Source organism: Anas acuta, chromosome 1 (assembly GCF_963932015.1).
Source record: "Anas acuta chromosome 1, bAnaAcu1.1, whole genome shotgun sequence".
NCBI classification, from domain to species: domain Eukaryota; kingdom Metazoa; phylum Chordata; class Aves; order Anseriformes; family Anatidae; genus Anas; species Anas acuta.
In genome coordinates this window covers 123,820,101-123,833,522 of record NC_088979.1, presented here as the reverse complement: position 1 = coordinate 123,833,522, position 13,422 = coordinate 123,820,101, and the positions used below count along the sequence as shown (strand labels likewise).

The 13,422-nt window shown below is 41.2% G+C and overlaps 1 protein-coding gene across 1 annotated transcript in view; it reads left to right on the top strand.

The window, feature by feature from the left end:
- Positions 1–4,814: 4,814 nt before the first annotated feature.
- CLCN1 (chloride voltage-gated channel 1) overlaps positions 4,815–13,422 on the top strand; it is a 66,451-nt gene continuing 57,843 nt past the window's right edge. Inside the window, exon 1 of the mRNA XM_068700045.1 lies at positions 4,815–5,068. Coding sequence (XP_068556146.1) covers positions 5,018–5,068 — 51 coding nt within the window. The 5' untranslated portion in view covers positions 4,815–5,017. The remainder of the gene's footprint in view (positions 5,069–13,422) is intronic.

The window sequence follows — 13,422 nt, the reverse complement described above, 5'->3', positions numbered from 1 at the left end:
ATAAATCGATAAGGATACATGAGATAGAACCATCAATTATGAGGCTGATATTGTCATTCAGCGCGTAGAATACTTAGAATGGGTAAGCCAGGGGCTTGGTGTTCCAGAAGGAAGAGTTGATGCCAGAAGGTTTCCAGAAAAAAAAAAAAAAAAAAGGGGTGTGGGGGAGAGAGGAGAGAGAGAGCCTTGGAAAGAGGAAGGACCCAAAACGGAGGTGAACATATGAACTGGAGAAAAAATCCTGAAAGTGTTGGGGAAGATCCACGGGCTCAGAGCTGCATGGAAACTAGTGTGAAGGGATGCCCAGAGAGCTTGACCCATAGTGGCCAAGACTGGTAACTCCAAGTAGCTGTGCAGCACAGAGCTAACACAGCTTTCTGGCCCTCCTTTAGAAATAAACAGTGATCTCTTACTGCTGGGAGTTGAGACCTAGGTAATGCACCTGGGGGAAGCTAGTGTGTGTGGATGTGAAATAAGAAGATTAAAGTCCCATTCTCGTTAGTTCAAAAAAAAAACAAAAAAAAACTATCCATACCCACTAAAGTTTGTTGTTTCACTCTCTCAGCTGTGACATCTAGAAGGCTAAGGTATCTTTTTATGAAAAAGAGTGTACTGTTTTTTCAATAGTACCTAATTCTGATACAGAAAATCCAGTAGGAATTCAGTGGAATTATTAACATCTATCTGTGCAGAAAATGTTTCTAGTAATACAAGAGATGAAGTAAATATAATATTTGTATTTTTAGATAAATAAATATAAGCTACTGGCATAGTTTAATGAATGACTGTAATATTTGGGTTAGCAAGAAAGTGTTAACTGGTTCATATTTTGGCTTAAAACCAAAAAAATAAGGTTAAAAGTTTTGTTCTGTTACGTGGGAAGGGGAGTAAAAACAGTGAATGAGATGTAGGTAAGGTATATATACAAATCTAAGTTACATGAAAATTTTGAAGTTACATTTTAATTTGTGGAACAATTCATTAAATTATTACAGTTATAATAATTCTAAAGTGTTTTTGTTTCCCTATTTGCCTTTATAAAAAGTGATAGATGCTCAAAGTATCTGACTTTGTAAAAAGTCATAGTTCTTTCCTTAAAAAGTAGGATGTAGAGAATGATATTGTAAGAAAACATGCTTTTCAAAACATCAAAAGATGTGGCTGAAAATATGTAAAACATCTTGTAAAATAAAATTTTCACCAAGCTGAGATTCCTAACATACACTGTACACGTTGCAGGGAGCAGTATGCTCATAACCCTGAAGAAAAAGCATAGAATGTTTTTCACTACATTACATCACTAAATTACTAAGTTTAGGAGAAGGAAAAGCAAGTAAAGATAATATTGTTATGTAATAGTTCATTATGAAGTGATAATATTATCAGAGTATGTATACAGAAAATGGTTTCTTTTAAAGGAGAAGAATGAAAAAATCTCCAGAGAAGTTATAATCAAACTGTCACAGGAGTAGTCTTGGTGAGGCCAGGCTTCACTGGCAACAAGTAATAAGCCCTACACGGTGCTGTTTGGCCTACTGGTGCTGCTATTGCCAATTCTACTTGTAGAACTCTTTCTTGTAAAGCTCTAGGTTGTGGGTTTTTTTTTTCATTCATCTGCATTTCGTACCTTATTTATAGTTGCTGTTACGTATCACTTGAAGTCTCCAGACCACGTTTTTGCATGAACTGTTAAGCAGACACCTCCTGTGTAATTCAGTGCATCTTTTAAAGAGCTCAGTTACATTCAGACTTACATAATTTATGAAACAGAACTGGAATTACTGTGTTTAGGCTATTGACTTTTTGTCACTACTGAAAATTCTGATCTTCAGAAGCAAGATAAGTGGAAATCAGCTTAGAAATCACATTTCATTGAAACAGTGCTTTAACAAAGGTAAATATTGTGCTGCATTGAGAAAATGTATAGATTACGGTTTGTTATTTTCAGGTTAACAAATGTACACAAACTAGCTAGTCCAATCCCTGGCCTTAACTATTCCATGAGTCTGCTATTTGCTGGCTAGTCCAGCTTAATACTTGTTTGCAAACAGATGCACTCAGACACTTTCACAGGCACTTCATGCTCATGGGTCTCCTTGAACACCAACACTGCCCCTCTGCTCTCCTGGTACCCCTAACTGGACACAGGTCCTCCTACTCACTGACTAGTCCAATTTAAAGTTCACCACTAAATTACATACACACCCCCAAGCAGTCCAGGTATGAGGAAGGTACTGATGCTCCCCCTCAACAGCCAGCATCTGACACATGGGCTGTGTCCCATGGTCCTTCTTATCAGTTACAAAGTCTAGGCTGGCTCTCTCCATAAGCTATCTATGTAGTTTCTTAATGGCCGATCAATTAAGTGACTAGACTCTTTTGGACATTTTCATCATCTCCATTATCCCTTCTCTGTCAGGTTTGATAGTCTATGTAGTTTTGTTTGTGGCTTCACCTTCTTCACTAGAAAGATCTTTGACTGAATAACCTTAATGAACTAAGTGTTTTCACATTTGACATAGCCTTACAAAACCTATCTTTATTTGGTAGGGGAAATAGCTTGGAAAGTCACGGTGTTGCCCTAAGTAACTGTGCTTTGTCTAGTTATATAAAATTCATAAATTTCCCTGAAAAGCTTTACAGATAGCAGTGGAAAAAAAACAGCAGGTATCTGTGAAAAAAGCTGTGACCTGTTGCACTGGGCTTCCATGACAAGGTTTGGTTGTGGGGGTCTGCAGGAGTGGCCTCTGAGAAGAATCCAGAACCTGTCCCAGGTTAGATAAAAGCCAGTTGCAGCCAGCTCCAAAAGGGACCCACCACTGAGCAACACTAGTTGCACCCCTGGGAGAGCATATTTAAGAAAGGGAAAATAACATGTAGTGTAACAGCAGCTGGGGGAGAGAGGAGTAAGAAAAAGCCCTGAAGACACCAAGGCCAGTGTAGCAGGAGGGCAGGAGATGCTCCAGGCATGCAGCAGCAGTTCCCCTGCGGCCTGTGGAGAGGCCCCTGGTGGAGCAGGCTGTCCCCCTGCAGCCCATGGGTCCCACATGGAGCAGATCTTCACGCTGCAGCCCATGGAGGAACCGCCGGTGGAGCAGGTGGATGTGGCCTAGAGGAGGCTGCGGCCCATGGAGAGCCCCTGCAGGAGCAGGCCCTGGGCTGGAGCTGCAGCCCATGGAGAGGAGCCCACGCAGGAGCAGGAGGTCTGGGGGGAGCTGCCGCCCACCCATGGGGGACCCGTGCTGGAGCAGTTTGCTCCTGGGGGATGGATCCTGTGGTACAGAGCCATGTGGGAGCAGTTCTTGGGGAGCTGCTGCCTGTGGGCAGCCCCCGCAGGCTCAGTTCAGGAAGAATGGCATCCCGTGGGAGGGACCCCACGTGGAGCAGGGGGCAGAAGGTGACCGTAAGAGAGTGGCAGAGACGAAGTGCTGGGGACTGACAGCATCCCCCATTCCCTGTTCCCTTGTGCTGCTCGGGGGAAGATGAAAAAGTGGGTGGCTGGGGAGAAGGTGTTTTTAGTTTTCTTTTAATTTCTCACTGCTCTAGTCAGCTAGTAATAGGCAGTAAACTGTATTACTCTCCCTATGCTGAGTCTGTTTTGCTTGTGACAGTAATTGGTGAGCGATCTCTCTGTCCTATCTCACATCTTGAGCCCTTTTTCATTTTCTCCCCTTCTTTCTCTGAGGAGGAGTATTGAGAGGCAATGTGGTAGAGTTTAGCTAGCCATCAGTGTGGAAGCACCGCTGATGTGATGTGAACACTGTTCCGTTCCCTGCAGAGCTCTGGGCTTGCTGCTGCCTCAGGTTATGGGAGACACTAGATTTTACCTTCCTCCCTCCATTTTTTTTTTCTTTTGCGGGGTTTGGGGTGGGGTAGGGGGTGTAAAGGCACAGGAAACACAGGAAACACAAAAAGGAGGACCTCCCTTTTTAACACCCCTGCTGATGTTCTTGCATTCTCGGTATCCTATCAACCACTCCAGACTGTGCTGAGTAGCTTTGGACTGATTTTGAATATAACGAATTGTGTTTCGTCAGCATAATTTTTTGGTTGTCTTTATATTCTAAAGCCATTTCTAGTCAGAGATTAAGAGGAAAATCCACTAAGAGAAGAAAAATATGAACTCTTTTAAAGGTAGTTCTCTGAAATTAGATGCCATATTTAGATGTTAGAATGTGCATTCTTTTTGTCTATCCATCTATCACTAAGTGTTTCAAAACTTGAAATTCACTTCAGAGGATGATGGGCAAATTTTTTTAAAAGAAGGAAGAAAAATGGAGAGGAGAACTTTCAGTAGTTGAAATGATACTGAGTGCTGGTTATATCAGTGGATGAATATTCATGAAAGGATGTTCAAACAGTAGGAGGAACATGGTTTATCTGTGGTGAGGTATCATGGCCAGGAAAACAGCAATAATGTGCATGCTTGAAGGTAAACTATGTTAAATGTAAGGACAGTATGTAATTTATGTAAGAAATAGTCTTCCAAATAATGCTGAGAGAACTTGCCCTCTTAGACGCTTAACACTTCACAAAGTTGCTTCTAAAGGAAATCACAGGAATAATTCTGATCAAGTTGCAGGAAGGTTCTCTTGTCTAATTTTGGTCATTTTTTATTTCCATTCTCTTTTTCTCAAGTCTGTGTCATCAGCCCCCATTCTTTGAATGGTCCCACTGTTGACCCCTTCTAAATGCAGTGAAGAGTGATACTGCCTGAGAAAGCAGAGGGAAACCTTACCTCCTGTTAATTTACTAAGCTGTCCCAGTGCCAGGGCAGCAGAGATATTAAAGCAGGGAAATGCCTGCCATTTCCAAGCACAGATTGAACAGGAGGGGGCAGGGAGTCTCTGGTTACACTCTCCCTCTCCGTCTTTTCCCTCACCAGTAACCTTCTCTCTCAGGGTGCTCTGTGGGTTTTAGCTGAAGCCTTGTGTCTGCTTCGCTCCATGATTTTGCAGTGGAGATCAGAAGGGAAGACATTGCAACCCCTGCTCCACAAAAGGTTGTCTCTGGGGACATGACTAGGGATGCCTCTCCAACAAAAGCATTCCGATACCAGCAAACTCTGGTGAGTACAATACTGCAGAAGGACAGAATATTTCCTACATAATAGCAGTTCCCTTCTCTGCTAAAGGGGCTAAATGCTTTCTTTGCTTACAAATATCCTTCCCTGCTTGTATTAGGAAGAATTTGTGAAAGTTCTGCGTGAGCACATGCCCCGGAAGTGCCAAGAGAAAACGAGAATATATTCTCTTTTTCTCATTATGAAATTAGGAATAGCTTCTAATCCCCATGGGTGAAAAATGTACATCATTGAATTCACCAGCTGAGGAAAAATGTGCTGGAGAGACTCAGGGCTGAGTCCATAGGGATACCTGATTTGCAGAGCTTCATAGAAATGCAGCTGCTCATTGCAAATTGGTTTCCTTTTTTTTCAGAGAACCACTGAAACCTTTCATTGTCCTCTGTTATGGCTCTCAGAAGAGGTGGTTAGAATTCTGCCATGCTGGGTGTTAATGCATGCTGCGAGAGCAAAGACCATGTTGCTCTCATTTGCATCTTTTAGGCACATCCCAGTGGGGTCTTGCACTGCTTTGTTTTATGGATATTTAGATGGAGATTGTTGCTCCTTTTCCTGGTTTAAGTACCTGCCAACTGTGGTACTAAGAATTACTGCATCCCCTCATGTCTTCTCGGACTTTTCTGGACAAGTTGAGGAAGCAGCTTGTACAGCATCTAAGCAACCACATCCTCTATTCAAGGAAGTGGTGTTTGAAATGAAAATTAGCATCAAACACTACAAATCATCTAATGAACAGCATGAGTGGAAATCCCAGCCTCCAAAAATGTATGATGGTGACGTCTTCCTACCTGAGCATACAAAGTTTTTGTAGCAATGTTTGGAGAGAAATTAGACTATTGGGGCTGCAACAAGCATGAAATCTCACCTTTTTTGAGCTACTAAAAGAAACACAGAGACCCTCTTTATAGGACACCTGGTGTATTAAGGGAGTTGTACAGTTGCTTGTGGAAACAGAAGGCTGAGGCAAAGACCAAGATAGTACCTTTTTTTTTTTACGCTGTTAAGTGACCCTGCTTTTGTGCATAACCTAGTGCTTTGTAGATGAATGAAGAATTTTATGATCTTTAATGTGACGCTAAAGCCCTTTAAGACTGAAAGCTTGATTTTAAATCCTGTCTTACATAATGTATCTAAGTTTCTCAGTGCTCTGCATAGGCACACCACAAGCACCCAGTCTCTTGGTATTTCAGCTCAACTATGTTTTACTAAGAATGCTGCTTATCACTTTTTAAGTGCTAACATCGCTGAAGGAGCCAATTATTACAGTGGAAGGGATGGATTTCATGTCTGTCGTTGTGTTTCTCTAGCTCAACGCTGAAAGTAGCTTCCTCAGTGTCATGATTAAATTGTGTGAATACTAGAACACTGAGACTGTGGATCTACTGTACACCACAATGGGATTGCAGTGCCCTGCTCACACAGTATACAAACTTGTAAGATTTGTGGAAGGAGAACAAGAGTTGAGTTCTGAGATAAAAAATTCAAACTGAGTTGGTTTCTGAGATGATCAAATTGCACGAGGTATTGAACTGTAAGGAAATGCTACAAAATTGAACAAAAGCATTAGTAAAGAAGGGAGCATGAGATAGCAAAAGATCCAGAAACAAAGAGCATGCTACTTTGGGAAAATAGCTATATTTCTTCTGTAACTGTAACAAACTCATGAACCTTTGGACTTCTCACTTTTATATTCATTAATTTAGAAGGAGACTATTCAGAGTGTTCACACTTGTGCTAGTTTTCCTGAAAGCTTGTGGGAAGACACAACTGCTGCTAGACTTCCTGAGTTCAAAGAGCATAATCTGTATAATTCGAGAAAAGGCAAGTCTCCTTTAGCAAAACATTTGTAGGTTACTAAGCAGCTATTCAAGAGAGAAAGCAAGCCAGTATATTTATAGGTCTGCATTTATTCATAAATGTGACTCAAACATTTGTCAATGAGAGCTTTCATTGTCTCAACAGGATAGGATTGTGTAGTAAATGGTAGCTGTTTGATCTTTCAATTGTCTGCATGGATAAACTCAAATAACTTAGTACATTAGTTGAATTCAAGTCACCCACACCTCAGATAAGCTTTAGGATCAGAAGGTGACTATACTACAATCTATTGCATTTAAGAGTGGGCTATAAGTGTAGGCATTCTTTGAGAATGATCATATACTTGATTCTTTTAGGATGAAGAGGAGCAGCTAGTTACTGGATCTATTCAGGCATCAGTGCGAGGTAGATGCTCAATCACTATGATGAAGGATAAAGTATTACTCAAAACAAGAGAAATGAAGACCAGTCATAAGGCTTAGGTAGCAGGTGAACATGAGACTATAATTCTGGATGTAGTCATTTCAAATGGATCCTAGACACTTTGGGGACTTGAGTGTCTTAGCAATTTATGTTTGAGAATTCTACCTTTAGCAACATACTCTTATAAAGGATCATCATTATCACTATCGACTCCACATAGTCAGTTCTGTTAGTTCTTTCTTGTTTAGTGAAGAGAGAGTAGCAGAAGGCGTATGATTGCTGCCAAACTAATACTACAGACATTAGTTTTCATACATAAAGTCACTGCTGTCTGAGCACACTGGCCTGTAGTCAGACAGTAGGTCATCACCTGGCTTTAAAGACTGGAAATGGCTGCTGTTTTCCTCTGATTTATAAAATCTAATGCAGTGTCACAGTCCAATATTTAAGTCATTATACCTTGGGAAGAGGTGAGACAGTAGACAGGGTACTTGCTGGTCAGCATTCCAGGTCACAAATCATCTAAATAACAGATCTGATAAGTCAACTGACCAATTCCTGTCCATCTGTGACTAAAGCATCTCTGTTCATTTATGTAACATGGCCACTGTATTCAATTTCTCACATACTGGCTCAGTCCTTTAGCCATTTATCTCCCATGTTCCCTTTAAGAGATTTCTTTCCTCTGTTTTTATTACTTTTTTGTAATTTACTCTTTTGTCATTCTCTTGTTATCTTCACGTACCTTTCTCCCACTTTTGTCTTCTGCTGTGTCTCCTCAGTTTGTTTCTCTGATGCTCCTGCTCTCAGTATATATGAAGCCAAGTGTTAGGTTTCACAGCTGTGTTTTTCTCTGTGCCTTCCCCGCGTCACTGCCATTAGATTCTTTTCTAAAAATATCCCCTGTGACTCTTCCCCTGTGCTGTCCCAAGGCTGTGGGGGGATCCTCCACAGCCCCTCCTCCTCTTTTGCTTTCTGAAGTTATTGTCAATCATACACAAAGTAATGTTAGAAGGAAGAGGAGACCTGGAGATCTGAGGTCATGAGAAAGATCACTTGTGCAGATTTGTACTGCTAATTCCAAAGCTGGAGATGGCAGATGAGGCAGATGAATATAGGGTCATGCTCTACCAGGCAAGACATAAGCTCCTGACAATGACAGTAAAAAAGAAAAGAAAAAAAAAGAAAAAGAAAAAAAAAAAAAAGTCTTCAATTACTTGCTGCATGATTAAAAATGCAGGCATTTAGAGAAGTATCACCTACTGTTATAAGGAAACAATTTTTAGCTTCTCACCTCCTGTATGTTGGCAGTACTTGTTGGCTCACAGGGCAGCCTCTACTGAAATTAACAGAGATGAACAGAAGAGGTCCATTTGTCATCTTCCCGTGAGACTGGAATTTAATATCTACTGAAGCTAAGAGCTTCCTATTCACTTATCCACAATATCCACCTTGCCCTCTACTTCCACTTGTTTCAGCATCTACTGAATCAGTTCTATAGGTATGTTTGAAGGTTGGCATTCATTTCTCTCCCCACTTCCCATTAATGGGATCACAAATCTTGCCTTATCAAAAATTCGCTACAGAAATACATGGTAAGATCTTTTCCAGGCTGCATGGTACAAATGCCTGGGGAATTAAAAAATGTTCCCCTGCAATGTAGACATACTAGTGTTCCTCTATACTTAACTGTCAGTCAGTTGCTGGAAAAACAGATCTCCTCTTTTTGTGCTGTAGGATTGTGCCTGGACAACTTCTATTCAAGGGATGGGTTAATTTTCAGAACCCCTGCAAGTGACAGAATGATTCCAGTGTGACCTGACATCCCAGCAGGAAGGCTGAGGAAGACAGAAATGAGAACAGGCCCAGAAACAACTGGCTTTTTCTTAAAATAACACAGACTTTATTTTTAAGATTTTAATAAGGCAGAATACACATGGCATTCACTGATCCTGGATTAGTAGCAGGCTCAAGCTTGGTCGGAGTGCAGATTTACTTCTCTACAGTGCCAGACCCTAGAGACATATCATGAGACACTGTTTATAGCTCTCCTATCCACACGGTTTGAACCTCTTCCACAAACAACAACATAGTGCTCTGTCTATCTCAGCATGGAAGAGATGTTTAGATCTGCCCCCACCTGCGTAAAATATGGGGATAGGAAATTCTCATATACTTCGCTGTGGCTATAAGCTCTACTGTGAGACCAAGCAGATGCTTCTTGAAGAATTTATCTTTTCCAGTTTACATTGCTAGCAGACCTAGCCTTTACAGTTTTAGTAATAAGTCTGGCAGTATTTTTTTTATCTCCATCCAAGAAGAAAAAAAAAGTAACAGAAAGATTTAGATGGGAAGGGGCCTCTTGCAGTATACAGTCCACACCTCTGCTCCGTCATAGATCTCTCTTGTTGCAATCCATGTCTGTTACCTCTTGGGCATTCCCTGTGCCCCTCTGAGAAGAGTCTGGTTCCATCTTCTCTATACCCTCTCTCTAGGTGGAGTCAAAGCAAAGAGAGCCCCATCATCCTCCTCCAAGGTGAAAAAAAAAAAAAAAAAAAAAAAAAAAAAAAAAAGCTTTTTAATTTTCTTTTCACAGGCTACATGTTCTTTGCTTATAATGCTATGAAAGTTAAGCTTATCCAAGAACTGTACAGACCTCCAGCCCAAGAAAATAAATGGCACAGGCTGGCAGGATGCTGATCAATCTAATCCTTTACATTGATCTTTTGTTACCAGAAGTAAAATAACCTGTTTGTGTGTAAATGACATAAGAGGGCATCCCACATTTGTTTGACATCTCTATATGGTAGCTACATGCTATAAGCTCTTTTACATGGTCAAAGAAAATGCATCATTGTTTTGACAGCTGAGACTTGCATAAAAATTTAGCAGTACAGCAGATTAAAGTATTTCAGACAAGTTTATGGGGCCGAGTGAAAGGCCACTTTTATTAGCATTCCCGGTATTTCAAAAAGTTAGACCAGTTTCTAGTAAAACCATCAACAATAGTAAGTGGTGAAATTGGAATACAGATACTACTACCCAAGCTGTACAGCAGATGGCATAAGAGGTACAGTACATGAGAAGTAATTCCCCAATATAGAAATGCACAGTAAATACAAAATTTTCCAGGTAAGCTTGGCTACTGTTGTGAATCTATATAAATCAGCAAACAACTTGGGTGTTCTGGAGGTAAAAACTGAATAAAAATAAGTTATTGTGTTAATACTTCATTTAGTGAAGCAGCAAGAAATTGCTACTCAAGTTGCTGCTGTTAGTATTGATAGAACAGTTCCCAGATACCTCCATGATGCAATGATAACTCTCTTCTCTTGTCTTGTTAATGCAGAGGGGGGACAGGCACAGACTATTAATGTTGGAGACTAAGTTATCTGAGTCTGCTTACTCATACTGTTTTAATTTACCACTGAGTAACCCACTAATCACTAAGTTATTTACTCTTAAGTGACCTGGGGAACCAAACTTCATTGCTGGTTCTCTGCACTTGATGGCATATTATGCTTTTGGATTTGCTGATGATGCAAGTGATACAAATCTCCACATTTTACATATGAGTAGCAAAGAGATCCTCGACAAGTTGTTATAGCAACACATAGTCTGTGGACACAACTAAGGATATAACTCGACTAATGGATTTGCTTGCATTGTTACAACTAAACTACTCATCTGTACAACAGATTTCTGCTGCCTGGTGAAGTAACCGATTCTTATGTGACCTTAAAGGAACCAAATGACTGTTGAGATTGACAGTCATTCACTTCAAGAGACTATGTATATTTATAGAATATTTTTATTTATAAAAGGTTCAGGCATGTTTGACTATCAGTCATGAGCATGAGAGTAGATTCTAAAAGTGGTTAAGAATACACAGCAACTTCACTGTATTTATTGCACAGGGTTAATGCAAGTGTGTGTGGCACCTAGATATTTTCAAAGAAAGTGATCACCTGCAGCTCTGAAAACTACAATAAATTATAGATAGTGTGTTTTTTTCTAATTTGATGATGCAAGGAAGCATGGTGTTTAAGAATATTACCTTATGTGTAAAAACATTACCAGTGTTTAAGACAATGACTTTGTGGACCCTCAAGTTCAGACTGAAGTTATGCCAGCCTCATCATTAATGATCTAGATGATGGGGCTGAGTAAATCCTCAATAAATTTGCAGAAAGTAGTTGATACATCAGACGGTTGAACAGCCATTCAGACCCCAATAGGCTTGAGGAATGGGCAGAGAAGAACCTCATGATGTTTGAAAAAAGGAAATGTAGACTCCTGCACCTTGGTAGGAATGACCCAATGCATTACTACATGCTGGAGACTGGTCATCTGGAAAGCAGCCCAGCAGAAAATGATGTAAGGGTCCCATTGGTCACCCAGTTGAACATGAGCCATCGATATTCCCTTGCTGCAAAAAAGCTGATGGTAACCTGGGCTACTTAAGGAGGAAGGATGCCACCAAATCAAGGGAGGTGCTCCTTCCCCTCTGTTCAGCACTGATGAGGCCACACCTGGAGTACTGTGTCCTCTCCAGTACAAAAAATTATAGACTTACTGGAGTGAGTCCAACAAAAGACCACAAAGATAATGAACATACTGGAGCATTTCTCATATAAGGAAATGATGAGAGCTGGCATTGTTTAGCCTAGAGAACTCTTATTGTCTGATGGGAGGCTGAAACAGACCAAGGCAGACTCTCCTCAGTGGTGGCCAGTGACATGACAAGAGGGAATGGAAGCAAACTGAAACATGGGAAATTCTGTTTCAATATAAGAAAGGAATTTCTTTACTGTGAGGGTGACTGAGCACTGGAACAAGTAGCCCAGGGTGCTTGTGGAATCTATATCCTTGGAGATATTCAAAAGCTGTCTGAACGTAGACAAGGGCAACTAGTTCCAGCTGACAGTGCTTGAGCATTGTCACAGAATCACAGAATCACTTAGGTTGGAAGAGACCTCCAAGATGACTTAGTCCAACCCCTGACCTAACACTAACAAGTCCTCCACTAAACCATATCAATAAGCTCTACATCTAAACGCCTTTTAAAGACCTTCAGGGATGGTGACTCAACCACTTCCCTGGGCAGCCCATTGGAATGCCTAACAACCCTTTCAGTAAAGAAGTTCTTCCTAATATCCAACCTAAACCTCCCCTGGTGCAACTTTAGCCCATTTCCTCTTATCCTATCACTGGGCACATGGAAGAAAAGACCAACCCCCACCTCACTACAGCCTCCTTTAATGTACCTATAGAGAGAGATATAGAGAGTCTCCTTTTCTCCAGGCTGAAAAAAAACAGCTCCCTCAGCCGCTCCTTCTAGGACTTGTTCTCCAGGCCCCTCACCAGCTTTGTCGCCCTTCTCTGGACTCTTTCGAGCAACTCCATGCCCTTCTTGTAGCGAGGGGCCCAAAACTGAACACAGTACTCGAGGTGCAGCCTCACCAGAGCCGAGTACAGGGGGACGATCACCTCCCTAGCCCTGCTGGTCACACTGTTTCTGATACAAGCCAGGATGCCGTTGGCCTTCTTGGCCACCTGAGCACACTGCTGGCTCATATTCAGCCAACTATCAATCAATACTCCCAGGTCCTTCTCTGCCTGGCAGCTCTCCAACCACTCATCTCCCAGCCTGTAGCTCTGCTTGGGGTTGCCTTACTGAAGTCATTTAGATCACATCCACAGCCTTTCCCTCATCCACTAAGCACATCACTTTGCCATAGAAGATCAGGCTTATAAAGCAGGACCTGCCTTTCATAAACCCATGCTGATTGGGCCTGATCACCTAACCAGGCATCATCCTTGTGTTGGAGAAGACACCAGATGACCCCTCCAAGCTCAAATATTTTGTGATTAATTAAAGTGCTCAGAGGATCAGTAGTGCAAATTACCTAATGGTCAGCAACATTACTGTCTTCTAAATATGACACAAATTTTTTTTTGCATTCCTCATCTGTAGCAGACTGTCTTATCTACCCTTATTTTTAAAGGACTCACAAAAAAACTATTTACTTCTGTTACAGAACAGCAAATTAAAACTGTTTGCATCTAAATTCCAAGAAGCTGTGACTTCAATATAA